General features: G+C 42.2%; 1 protein-coding gene across 4 annotated transcripts in view; it reads left to right on the top strand.

The window, feature by feature from the left end:
- Positions 1-12535, top strand: part of wwp1 (WW domain containing E3 ubiquitin protein ligase 1) — a 62345-nt gene that overhangs the window by 17367 nt on the left and 32443 nt on the right. For 3 of the 4 annotated variants that reach the window (XM_033020188.1, XM_033020187.1, XM_033020184.1), the window contains 5 exons: positions 1021-1158; positions 2133-2199; positions 7206-7384; positions 9985-10411; positions 12407-12502. In XM_033020188.1, coding sequence (XP_032876079.1) covers positions 1071-1158; positions 2133-2199; positions 7206-7384; positions 9985-10411; positions 12407-12502 — 857 coding nt within the window. In that variant the 5' untranslated portion in view covers positions 1021-1070. The remainder of the gene's footprint in view (positions 1-1020; positions 1159-2132; positions 2200-7205; positions 7385-9984; positions 10412-12406; positions 12503-12535) is intronic. The other variant, XM_033020186.1, reaches the window with a different exon arrangement.

Raw genomic sequence — 12535 nt, 5'->3', positions numbered from 1 at the left:
CTATTTTGTATTCCACTCCCTAAATTGGCAGTTGTCTCGAGCTGTCTCGTTTCCCTGCTTGGTAATTCTAAGCATTTTGGCTTCAGTTCTCTGAGACTTTCCTCAAAATAGGCTTTTTAAACTTCAGCTTTTGGTAATTACTGGCATTCTCTTTCCAAGGCTTCCAAGACTGGCACCCGAAAAAGGGACCACATCACCCCGATCCTGGCCTCTCTCCACTGGCTCCCTGTGCGGTTCCGTATACATTTCAAGACCCTCCTCTATATCTACAAAGCCCTCAATGGGCTTGCACCCTCCTACATTAAAAGTCTTCTCACCCACCACTCCACCTCCAGGTCCCTCAGATCGGCCAACTTGGGGCTGCTGAATATCCCGCGGTCTAGGCATAAGCTTAGGGGCGACCACGCCTTTGCGGTTGCAGCTCCTAGACTGTGGAACAGCATCCCCCTTCCCATCAGAACTGCCCCCTCCATCGACTCCTTGAAGTCAAGACTAAAATCTTATCTATACTCCCAAGGCTTTCCTGACGTCCACTGAGCGAGGGCTATATGTATATATGTATGTAGTTTGTTTGTTTGTTTATACTATTCTTATAACAAATGTAAAGCACTTTGGCCAACGAGAGTTGTTTTTTTAAATGTGCTATATAAATAAATGTGACTTGACTTGACTCTTTCTTTCTTGCCTCACTTGAAATATTTTAGGCTTTTTTCTTTCTTAAAAACTCTATTTAACAGAATAGGCACAGGGATATGCTGGGAGGGAGGTGGTGTGGATCACATGCAGACAGATAAGATTGGTTTACATTGGCATTATGTTCAGCATAGCCATTGTGTGCTAAAGGGCCTGTTCCAGTGCTGTACCTTTCTATATTCTAACGGAGATTGTTGTTAATAGTTATAATTTGTTTTTAGCATTATTTCTAGCTAAAAGCTAAATATACAATTTGCCAAAGTGTTGTTTTTGCAGACATAACCAAACAAAATATTATTGTGCTGTAATTATTTTGTTTTTCATTAGTGGAAAATGTTAAAGAAGTGTTGAAGCTGACGTTAGAAAATAAGAGTGGGATGGTACAAACTGGTGACCTGACTGTATTCCTTGATGGCATGACAGTGGATCAGGAATCTGTACCCAATGGCAATACATCAGCAACCAGTGAGTAAATATAAAATAAAGCCAGTTGGCCAGGAGAGTACAGTTAAAATATTTTACATTTGTATTACCATTTGTATTTGTAGGGAGCGCTGCTCTGGCAGCAGCCATGTCAGCAGCGCGTTAGTTTTTTCAACTTTTTTTATTTTTTTAGTATGTTTTAAAGTATGTGTTTGATGTTCTCGGTGTGTTTTGTGTGGGGGGTGAGGGGGAAACCGCTTCAGTCGCCTCCTCCATGGAGAGGCGACTTTTTCCAGGTCGCCTCCCCCATGGCCTAACATCAAGGATCGGCGCGGCCTTTCCCGGAGACGCGCTCGGGGCTTCAGCGGCGGGCGCAGCGTGGACTCTCGGCGTGGAGCGGGTGAGCCCTCGCTGGAGGGAAGCGCTCCGTTTCGCTGGCCCGGGGCAGCCGGCAGCCTGAAGTCGCGGTCTGCAGAGCTCCAGCTGGCGCGGCGTCTACAGCCCGGGATCCCTCGTGGGGGACCCGGGGGGGGGTAGAAGAAGCCACCACTGCCGGCCCGCGGCCAACTTCTACCGCGGGCCCGGCATGAACTTAACATCACCCCTGGAGGGGAGCTTCGACCGCCGGCCCTGCAGTCTACGGTGCTTCTGGCTGCGGCGGAGACTTTAAATCTCGACCGCCAGCCTGCGGCCTACACCAACTTAAAGCCGCGGTCTCCGGTGAGGAAGAGCCGATCCTGGACTGACTCTGGACTCTGTTCCTGTCCACGGGGGGGGGGAAATGGAGGAGGACTGGCCAAATTTTGTGCCTTCCACCACAGCGATGAATGCTGTGGTGGATGTTTGTGTTACATTTTAATTGTGGTTGTGTGTTCTTTATTATTGTACTGCTGCTGACAACCCAAATTCCACCGACCCTGGTTGTGTGGCAAATAAATTCTATCTACCAGTTACTTTAAAATAGCTTTAATAGCCTGTTAATTATATATCCATATAACTGAATTTCTTTTGCACAGAAGTTCAGCAGAATGGAGACGCCATCCACGTAAATGGAGGTGAATCTTCTACAAGGGCTAGAACAAGGTGTGTAAAGATTTTCACTGAAATATAGCCAGATTAATCCCCTACTGATAACTAACTATAAGTGTGATCTGGTGCGATTAAAATAAATCACTTCAGATATATTCGTTGGGTGATATTCGTTCAGATATATTCGTTGGCTATTATCAAACAACTGAATCATCCTACCACAACCAGAGAGCAATGCTGAACTACTATCTATCTCTTTGATAACCCTCGGGCTATCTTTGATCGGGCTTGCTGGCTTTACCTTGCACCAAACGTTATTCCCTTATTATGTATCTATACTGTAAATGGATCGGTTGTAATCAAGTGGTAGACAAAAACGCTGGGGAAACTCAGCGGGTGAGGCAGCATCTGTGGATAGAAGGAATAGGCGACGTTTCGGGTCGAGACCCTTCTTCAGACTAATGTCATGGGTGGGCTGGGAAGAAGAAAGGAAGAGGCGGAGACAGTAGGCTTGTGGGAGAGCTGGGAAGGGGGAGGGGAAAGAGGGAGAAAGCAGGGACTACCTGAAATTGGAGAAGTCAATGTTCATACCGCTGGGGTGTAAACTATCCAAGCGAAATATGAGGTGCTGTTCCTCCAATTTGCGCTGGACCTCACTCTGGCAATGAAGGAGGCCCAGGACAGAAAGATCGGATTCGGAATGGGTGGGGGAGTTGAAGTGCTGATCAGGTTGGTTATTGCGAAGTGAGCGGAGGTGTTGGGCGAAGCGACCACTAAGCCTGCGCTTGGTCTCACTGATGTAGAGCAGTTGACACCTGGAACAGCGGATGCAGTAGATGCAGTTGGAGGAGGTGCAGGTGAACCTCTGCCTCACCTGGAAGGACTGCTTGAGTCCTTGGATGGAGCCGGGGGGGGGGGGGGGGGGGGGGGTTAAAGCGACACGGGTAGCATTTCCTGCGGTTGCAAGGGAAAGTACCAGGGGAGGGTGTGGTTTGGGTGGGAAGGGACAAATTGACCAGGGAGTTACGGAGGAAGCGGTCTCTACGGAAAACAGGAAGGGGAGGAGATGGGAAGATGTGGCCAGTGGTGGGATTCTGTTGGAGGTGGCGAAAATGTCTGCGACAGCTGGTAGGGTGGAAGGTGAGGACAAGCGGGACTGTGTCCTTCTTACGAGTAGGGGGATGGGGAGTGAGAGCGGAGCTGCAGGATATAGAGGAGACCCTGGTGAGAGCCTCATCTATAGTGGAAGAGGAGAACCCCCCGTTCCCTAAAGAATGAGGACATCTCCGATGCCCTGGTTTGGAACACCTCATCCTGGATGCAGATGCGGCGTAGACGGAGGAATTGGGAGTAAGGGATAGAGTCCTTACAGGAAGCAGGGTGGGAAGAAGTGTAGTCCAGATAGCTATGGGAGTCGGTGGGTTTGTAGTAGAGTAGTAGGGTTTGTAGTTTGTAGTGGGATTGTAATCATGTATTGTCTTTCTGCTGACTTTTTAGCATGCAACAAAAAGCTTTTCGCTGTTCACGTGACAATAAACTGAACTGAAATCTGAAAGAAAATGTAGTGTTCACTTCTACACAGGAAATAAATCACCGTTTTTATAAATGAAAATCCTAAAAACTACGTCACCTTTTATTTTACGTTAATTGACCATTGTTCCCAATCAACATAAGGTCAATGCAGACTAATTTTACTTTTGGAAACAGCGTAGCTTGCTGCTAGGTTTTTAATGGTTGGATTTACATAATTTAAAAATAAGTCATTTTAAAAGTACGGTTAACTTTCATGGCTCAAAATTTTAAAAATTTAAGTTTTTATATATTTAGATAGTAAGCAGGTGTGTGGGTAAGAGTTTATCTGCTTTTTTGGGAAAATAGTCAAAATGTAAACAGGTTTATTCTAAAAATCACCAAAAATACTATTGTCTGAAATCAAATTGAATTGTTGCAAGAATTGTTTAAGAAGTGGGTAGACAAAATATTATCAGAAGATTTTGGATGTGCAGAAAATATAGAGTAAAATGAATTTGTCAGTAGAAACGAAACTTGTTCATTGTGTGTATCGTATTCTGTGAAAATTAATTAAACTTGGAATTATATTTTTACAACCTTCAATTCGCACCTCAATTTTAGATCTTCAGGGCCTGCATTAAATAATGACACATTGGGTAACATTTACTTTGGGTATCATTCATGGAAATCTTTCCTGCATCCTCCTGCTCATCTCACTTATCATGCCATCTTGCATTCTCATCCAAGTCATTTATACTTAACTAACAAGAAAGATCCTGGCACTATTCCTCGTGGTACACTACTTGTTTTAGGTTTACAAGCAGCAAAACACCCATCCACAAATCCGCTGCGTCTCCTATCACCAAGGCAATTTTGGAATTGCCAACACACTTTAAATTCTTTGTTTAACCTTCTGGAGCCTTACTAAATTCTAAGTAAACCATGTCTCAATTTCCTTGGTTACATTCTCAAAAGAAAATCAGACAGAATTGTGAGACATGATCTCCCCTGCAGAAAGCTATGCTGACTCCAAATAAGACCATGTTTTTCCAAGTGACTATCAATCTGTCCTCCAGAATCTTCTCCAATAGCTTCCCAACTACTAGCTCAGCGGCGTGTAGTTTGGTGTAGTTTCTACAACCTTTTTTTTTACTGCGCGGACAACACTAGCTATCATAAAATGTTCTGGTACTTTAGTTGTGGTTAACAAAGATTCAAAATGTCAGCGCCTCAGCAGTCTTCTCTGTTGCTTCCCTTAGCATCCTGGATTGATCCAGTTTAGGCCCTGGGGATTTATCCACCCTAGTGTGCACCAATATTTTTAATATTTCCTTCTTCATCATACAAACATGTCCAAGATATCAACTTACTCCTCCCTTCACTCTTTGGCTTCCACACCCTTGTGAATACCGATGAGATGTATTAATGTAAGATCTCGCTGATATCCCGTAACTCCAGGCATAGATTACTCCTTTAATCTATGATGGTACCCATTACATCCATGCTTCTATTATGAAATGTTTTAGGATTCTCCTTAATCGTATTTGCCAAGGTAATGTCATGGTTGCTTTGGGCACTTCTAATTTATTTCTTAAATTCCCTCTGACATCCCCTGTAAACCTCCAGTGACTGGAATAGATGTTATGAATTCTTCCCCTCACTTTTAGAGAACTGGCGCTTGAACCCCCAAATCCATCAATGTTTTTTAGCACTCTACTTTTTACTCTGTATAACCTGCCTCTATTTGACTTCATATGAGGGCGCCACATTGCAATTGTTAAGTGAAGTGATAATGTTTCAAAATTTCCTAATTTGTGAACAGCTCTAGCAGATTGGAAATTAGTAAATGTAACACTGCATTCCAAGGGAACAGGGATAGAGGAAAATAAAGGAACTACAGATCAGTTTACTGGACAGCGTTTGACAGCACTGGGCCTGTACTAGAAGGAGTGCGGGGGGACCTCATTCAAACTTACCAAATATGAAAGGTTTGGATAGAGTGGATGTGGAGAGGATGTTTCCACTTGTGGAGAGCCGAGGACAAGAGGTCATAGCCTCAGAATTAAAGAATGTTCCTTTGGGAAGGAGATGAGCAGGAATTTCTTTAGTCAGAGTGTGGTGAATCTGTGGAATTCTTTGCCACAGAAGGCTGTGGAGGCTACGTCAATGGATATTTTTACGGCAGAGATGGTTAGATTCTTGAATAGTACAAGTGTCAGGCATTATGGGGAGAAGGCAGGAGAATGGGGTTAGAAGGGGGAGATAGATCAGCCATGATTGAATGGCAGAAAAGACGATGGGCCGAATGGCCTAATTCTGCTCCTATCACGTATGACCTTATGATCCTGACTGTTTTTGGGGAAATTGTGTCATTTATCAGTAAGAATGCAGAAAATTATAATATGATTAGGCAGAAATATCATGAGTTTATTGGAGGCAAATTGCATTTATGAAACCTGGCAGTATATGCCTATGTAATACACATAATAAATAAAGAACCAATGGATGTAATATTAATATATAGTATGGATATCGTGTCAAAAGACATTTGATAAGGTACCACAAAAGTAGTTCTATATAGAATAAGGACTCGTGATGTTAGTGATAACATGTTAACAAAGATAAGGCTTAGTTAAATCTCAGCAAGCAGAAAATAGGAATAATGGGTTGTGTCTGGTTTGGCAGGTTATTAGCAAGGCCACTAGCTTAATCAAGGACAAGCCTCACCCCAGTTACTCCCTCTTCTGCCCTCTCCCATCAGGCAAGAGGTACAGAAGTGTGAAAATGCACACCTCCAGATTCAGTGACAGTTTCTTCCCAGTTGTTATCAGGCAATTAAACCATCCTAGCACCAACTAGAGAGTGGTGCTGAACTCCTGAACTAGTGAGCGGCAATGAACTCTATTACCATTATCATGTATCTGAACACTGCGGACGGCTTTATTGTAGTCATTTATAGTCTTTCCGTTGACTGGATAGCACGCAACAAAAAGGCTTTTCACTGTACCTCGGTGCACGGGATAATAATAAACTAAACTTCTTGGGTTATGAAAATCATTACTGGATCCTCTATTATCCACAGTTTATATTGACAACCAGGTCAAACTCTTAAAGTGTAACATGTGCAGATTTGCTGATGATGAAATAGGTAGGTGGGATTTGGAGCACGTGAGGAGAACACCGAGAGCATTTCTCACATGTTTTTTCTGGGTCATTTGACCGTAGCATAATGGCACAATAATTACTTCAGTATCCTGTGTTCCAACAAAGTAAGTTGGCTCTCGTTTCCATTCATGCTCAGCCTTTATCAACCTGTGGGAATTGCGTGCATGTGGACATAGGAAGAGTACTGGGTTGCACTTAGTCCCGATCATTTCCTTTGATGGATAGTGCATGTAATAGAAATGTAACAGAGAATTCCATTAATTAAATTGATGGAAACTATTTTATTCATAAGCGTAATATTTGAATTAAAGCAGATTTCGTTGAACAAAAATAGGACTTGAAATCGCTTGCTTTGTGTTAATTTTGATTCTCTTTTCCGTAAGATCCAACACTGAAACCTCCAACTGTGCAGATAGTCCATCAACGAGTTCTTCGCAGCAATCTGCAGCCAATTCTCCAGTATTGAATGGAGAAAGCAATCACTCTCCCTGTCCTGCAGCAGCCAGGCCGCAAAATACAACAGCGCCAAAAGACTCAGCTTCTCCAGCTGCCAGTAGTACTGGTAAGGATTTGTAGCAAGTTTGGTACCATGAGAGGAGTGAGAGACTCGGTTTTATACAGTGCTTTTCATCTCCTCAGAACCTTAGAGTGCCTTATGGCCTATTGAAGCATCTGTAGTCTCAGCGCTGTTATAATGTAGGAAGCTCAGCAATCATTTTCATAGACAGTAATTATTTCTGTAGAATAAAGAGGCAAAAAAAAATCAGCATTTTAAAAGTATCTCAAAAAGAATCAACAAAATGCACATGCTGGTTTATACCAAGGATAGACACAACATGTGGAGTAACAGCGGGTCAGGCAGCGTCTCTGGAGAAAAAGGATGGGTGACTTTTTGAGTCGGGACCCTTCTTCACTCTAAAAGTAGGGGGTGGCAGGGAGGGTGTGAAGAGCTGGAGGTGAGAAAAAAATCATGGCCGGGCCAACCGCAACAGACCTCAGGCCTGGTAAGCCCATTTTTGGCAAGGGAAGGGGTGACACCTCCAGAGATGCTGCATAACCCAATGAGCAACTCCAGCACTTTACGTAACATAAAATCGGTAGGAAAGAATTGCAGGTGCCGGTTTTAATCAAAGGTAGGGACCCTTCTTCAGTCTTGACCCGAATCCTCATCCATTCCTTCTTTCCAGAGATGCTGCCTGTCTCGCTGAATTACTTCAGCATTTTGTGTCTACTTCTAAAATCTGTTTCATTTATGAATCTTTACAATAGACAAAAGACAATAGGTGCAGGAGTAGGCCATTTGGCCCTTCCAGCCAGCACCGCCATTCAATGTGATCATGTCTGATCATCCCCAATCAGTACCCCGTTCCTGCCTTCTCCCCATAATCCCCTGACTCCGCTATTTTTAAGAGCCCTATCTAGCTCTCTCTTGAAAGCATCCAGAGAACCTGCATCCACTGCCCTCTGAGGCAGAGAATTCCACAGACTCACCACTCTCTGTGAGAAAAAGTGTTTCCTCGTCTCCGTTCTAAATGGCTTACTCCTTAATGTTAAACTGTGGCCCCTGGTTCTGGACTCCCCCGACATCGGGAACATGTTTCCTACCTCTAGCGTGTCCAAGCCCTTAACAATCTTATGTTTCAATGAGATTCCCTCTCATCCTTCTAAACTCCAGAGTGTACAAGCCCAGCTGCTCCATTCTTTTATTACTCAATTGTGAATCCCCCCCTAAATTCTTCATTCAACTTCTTGTATGTACCAAAAATTAACAATAGTTTAGTATTTATAGAGGAATCATTATTCCTCCATAGTCTTGAAATATAATAATTATTAAGTTAAGTCCTATTCCACCCATACATGACCAGATCCAGATAAGGAGTTTGTGGTTGAAATTATCTGAAGGATATCTTCTATGATATATATCCGAATAGAGATAATTATTTAGTTTAATACTTTCCATGTCAATTCAAGGTAATTTTCTTTGAGAACATGATTTTCCATTCGGACCATTAAAATCCATAATTTTCATTGACAAGTTTTTTTTATAAAGTGAAACGTAAATCTGTCTGTGATACAGGGGTGCTAATGATTTTTTTTCAAATAACACATGGTATAATGAGTTTATATTCTCTTGAGCTTAAGGGGATGAAATATTATCTCACTGAAATGCATTGTTCTTCAAAGATTTCCCAGGGTAGATGTTGAGAAGTTGTTTTCCCCAGTCGGGGATGTCAAACCACATTGCAGTCTCAGAATAAAAAAAGGTTTCATCTGCAAATACACTTGCTAGGGGCAAAAGGCAGGACGTTTGTTTTGGAAATCCAAGTAGAATGTCTTTATGCACAGAACATAAGGGTCAGAGGCTGGGGGTTGACGTTCAGTAAGAAACGGGACTTGTTGCAGAGCTGAATACAATGTTCTAGCTTGTGATTTAGTTAAAGGAAATTATGGCTCAGCTATCGTCTGACAACATATAAGACATAGAAAGACACAAAATGCTGGAGTAACTCAGTGGGACAGGCAGCATCTCTGGAGAGAAGGAATGGGTGACATTTCGGTTTCACCCGAAATGTCACCCACTCCTTCTTTCCAAAGATGCTGCCTGTCCCACCGAGTTACTCCAGCATTTTGTGTCTATCTTCGGTGTAAACCAGCATCTGCAGTTCCTTCTTACACATACTGACAACATATAAGCTCTAAATAGATTTAATTGTGGAATACCAATGTGTTCTGTAAATACCAGGCCACTATATGCTTCTTCACACATGCTCAGCCACTCAGTTCATCATTGAACATTTTCTTCAAATTCCCACATCTATTTTATCCCCATTTTGATTTTTTTTTTTCTGATTCAGCATCCATTATCTTCTCAGTAAAGACATTTTTACCACTTTAGGCTTAAATAGCTGGCCTTTCATCTTGAGGATATGATGTAATTCTACACTCCCCAGCTAGGGGAAGCAGTCTATCGGAATCTATCCCATCGAGACCTTGAAGCTTTTTCTTTATTGCATTTCAATGGTATCACATTTCATACCTTTAAGCACCAGGAAATATTAGCTCATTCTACTGAATAAGAATTCAAGGCTTCTCTTTAAGAAAATATGTATTTAGTTAAGGGAGTTAAATGTGATTTATTTTGATTTGCCTAATTTGATTTAGTGAACGGAGAAGCAGTACCATCACGACCGCTAACACCTCCATCAGCATCATCCTCATCTTCACCAACAGTAACAGCGACTATAACTGCTGGCAGTGGAATTATTCCAGAACCCACGGAGACTTCAACCTCCATCGTTTGCACTACTACAACTGTTACTACTACTATGAGTACAACTTTACCTTCCACGTGTGCAGCAAGTTCAACAGAAACAACTGTGGCTGCTGCAGGCAACAGCGCAACTTCATCACCGATTACATGCATTGGGGCATCTGCTGATGTTTCTTCAGCGGACACCGCCACGGACCCTGCTGACGGAAGCAATACCGGAGTAGACAGCGGAAAACCTAGACATTCAACTTCAAATGCATCCACTGGGCCTGTAAGACAACAGCCCAACAGCATCAACATAGAACCACTGCCAGCTGGGTATGTACAAGAGCACTCATTAACTTTGTCTATTAAAATAGAAAGCCCTAAAACGTTTAGTTATCAGTGTCTGTGGAAAGATTGTTTAGTTTGGAGATACAACGCAGAAACGGGCCCTCTGGCCACAGAGTCTGCACCGACCAGCAATTCTCCGCTCATTAACACTATCCTGCACACTCTAAGGACAATTTACAATTTTACCAAAGCCAATTAACCTACAAACGTGTATGTCTGGAGTGTGGGAGGGAACCGGAGCTCCCGGGGAAAACCCACGCAGGTCATAAACTCCCTACAGACAAATCCTTGCTCGGACTTTGCTGGCTTTACCTTGCACTAAACGTTATTACCTAATCACATATCTATACACTGTAAATGGCTCGATTGTAATCATGTATTGTCTTTCTGCTCACTGGATAGCACGCCACAAAAGCTTTTCACTGTACCTCAGTACACGTGACAATAAACTAAACTAAATTAATCAAGCACCTGTAGTCGGGAATGAACCCGTGTGCCTGGCGCTGTGAGGCAGCAGCTCTACCGCTGTGCCACCCTAATTAAGAAGGAGTGGTAACTTATAGGAAGTTTTATTTGATACTTTTGAATTATCCATCACTTTGAAAAATTGTGCACCATGTCATTATAAATAATGTGTATAATGAACAAAATTATAAAAATATAAATTTGCAGAGTGTTCTCAGCAAACATTTTTTTACAATTTTGGAATGGGTACAGATTGTCTGTAATCTTTAAGGGTGATTTTAGTCCTGGGTTTTCATCTATTCTGAATACCACTCCTCCCTGTTCTGATATCTCTTTTAACATGATGATTATGCCTCTATATGATTTGCATCTGAATAGTGGATATTTGCTGTCCATTGTTTAAAGTTAGGCTCATCCTATTAAAGGTATTTAATATTCAGGATCCCTGGCTGAGCATATTCCTTCCATCATATTCTCCTTCCACGTACCTGAGCCTTAGTAATACTGCTTGATTGAATTTCGAAAACAAAGCAAAGACCTAGAATTAACAGATGTTTACCTAAAACGAGTTTGTACGTTCTCCCTATGACCACGTGAGTTTTCTCCGGGTGCTCCGGTTTCCTCCATCATCCCAAAGATGTGCAGGTTTGTAGGTTAATTGGCTTCTATAAAATGTCCCTATTGTGTAGGATAGAACATTGGTCTGCGCCGACTTGGTGGGCCGAAGGGCCTGTTTCTACACTATATCTCTAAATAAACTAAAAGATACAATTGGGACAGAATAAAATTGGGAGAAAGGGATTGTGATGGAGGGAAAAGCCGAAGCATTTAAGTGTCTAAATAAGCCAGGATGTGTTTTTTCATGAATGGATTCAGAAGTGGAAGGGGATATAGGGTATTTTGCAGTGACCAGCTTTATTCGCAATGATGGCATCGAGGCCACATGGAATGGAATGGCCAAGAGGTAAGACATGAAATTATTTAAGGAAGAGATTGAGGGAGGGAGGAAATTGAACTCAGTCAGGAAAGCTTGAACTGAGAATTGAAATTGTAAATGAAAATCATGTTGTACTCTGGTGTTGGAAGGAAAGCGATGAAGTATGAGGAAGATTTAACGGTTCTAGGATGCGTAGATGTGAAATGAGGGAGGTTGGTAACCAGGTAAGCAAAAGGAGGTTCAGATCAAAATGTGATTTTGCCACTATCACTATCGATGGGAACACAGTGAAAGATACAGTTTGTAGTCGAAATTTCCTTCACGAAACAATGAAAAGTTAAGCAACGTTGATGGGATTTCGAGGCAGAAAAATAAAAATGACAATAGAGGAGAATTTAGGTAAAGAGAAGGATAAAGATATTAAACTAGTACCTTCATCTGAAAAGATCTACTTATTTTGTTTTTCTGTTAAAAAAAAGATCTACTGCTCATTTATCTCCTAACTGTATAATAAATGTATGATGCTGCAATAAACCATTGGAATAAAACTTCTCCTAAACTAATTTCACTCTCTGAAGGTGGGAACAGAGGAAGGACCCTCATGGTAGAACATATTATGTTGATCACAACACAAGAACTACAACATGGGAGAGACCACAGCCTTTACCTCCAGGGTGAGTGATACTGAGTAAGCCATTCATTTGAAC

This window comes from Amblyraja radiata, chromosome 4 (genome assembly GCF_010909765.2).
Source record: "Amblyraja radiata isolate CabotCenter1 chromosome 4, sAmbRad1.1.pri, whole genome shotgun sequence".
Classification (NCBI taxonomy): Eukaryota; Metazoa; Chordata; class Chondrichthyes; order Rajiformes; family Rajidae; genus Amblyraja; species Amblyraja radiata.
Note: the sequence above shows the minus strand (reverse complement) of the source record. Positions and strands in the feature narration are given on the sequence as shown.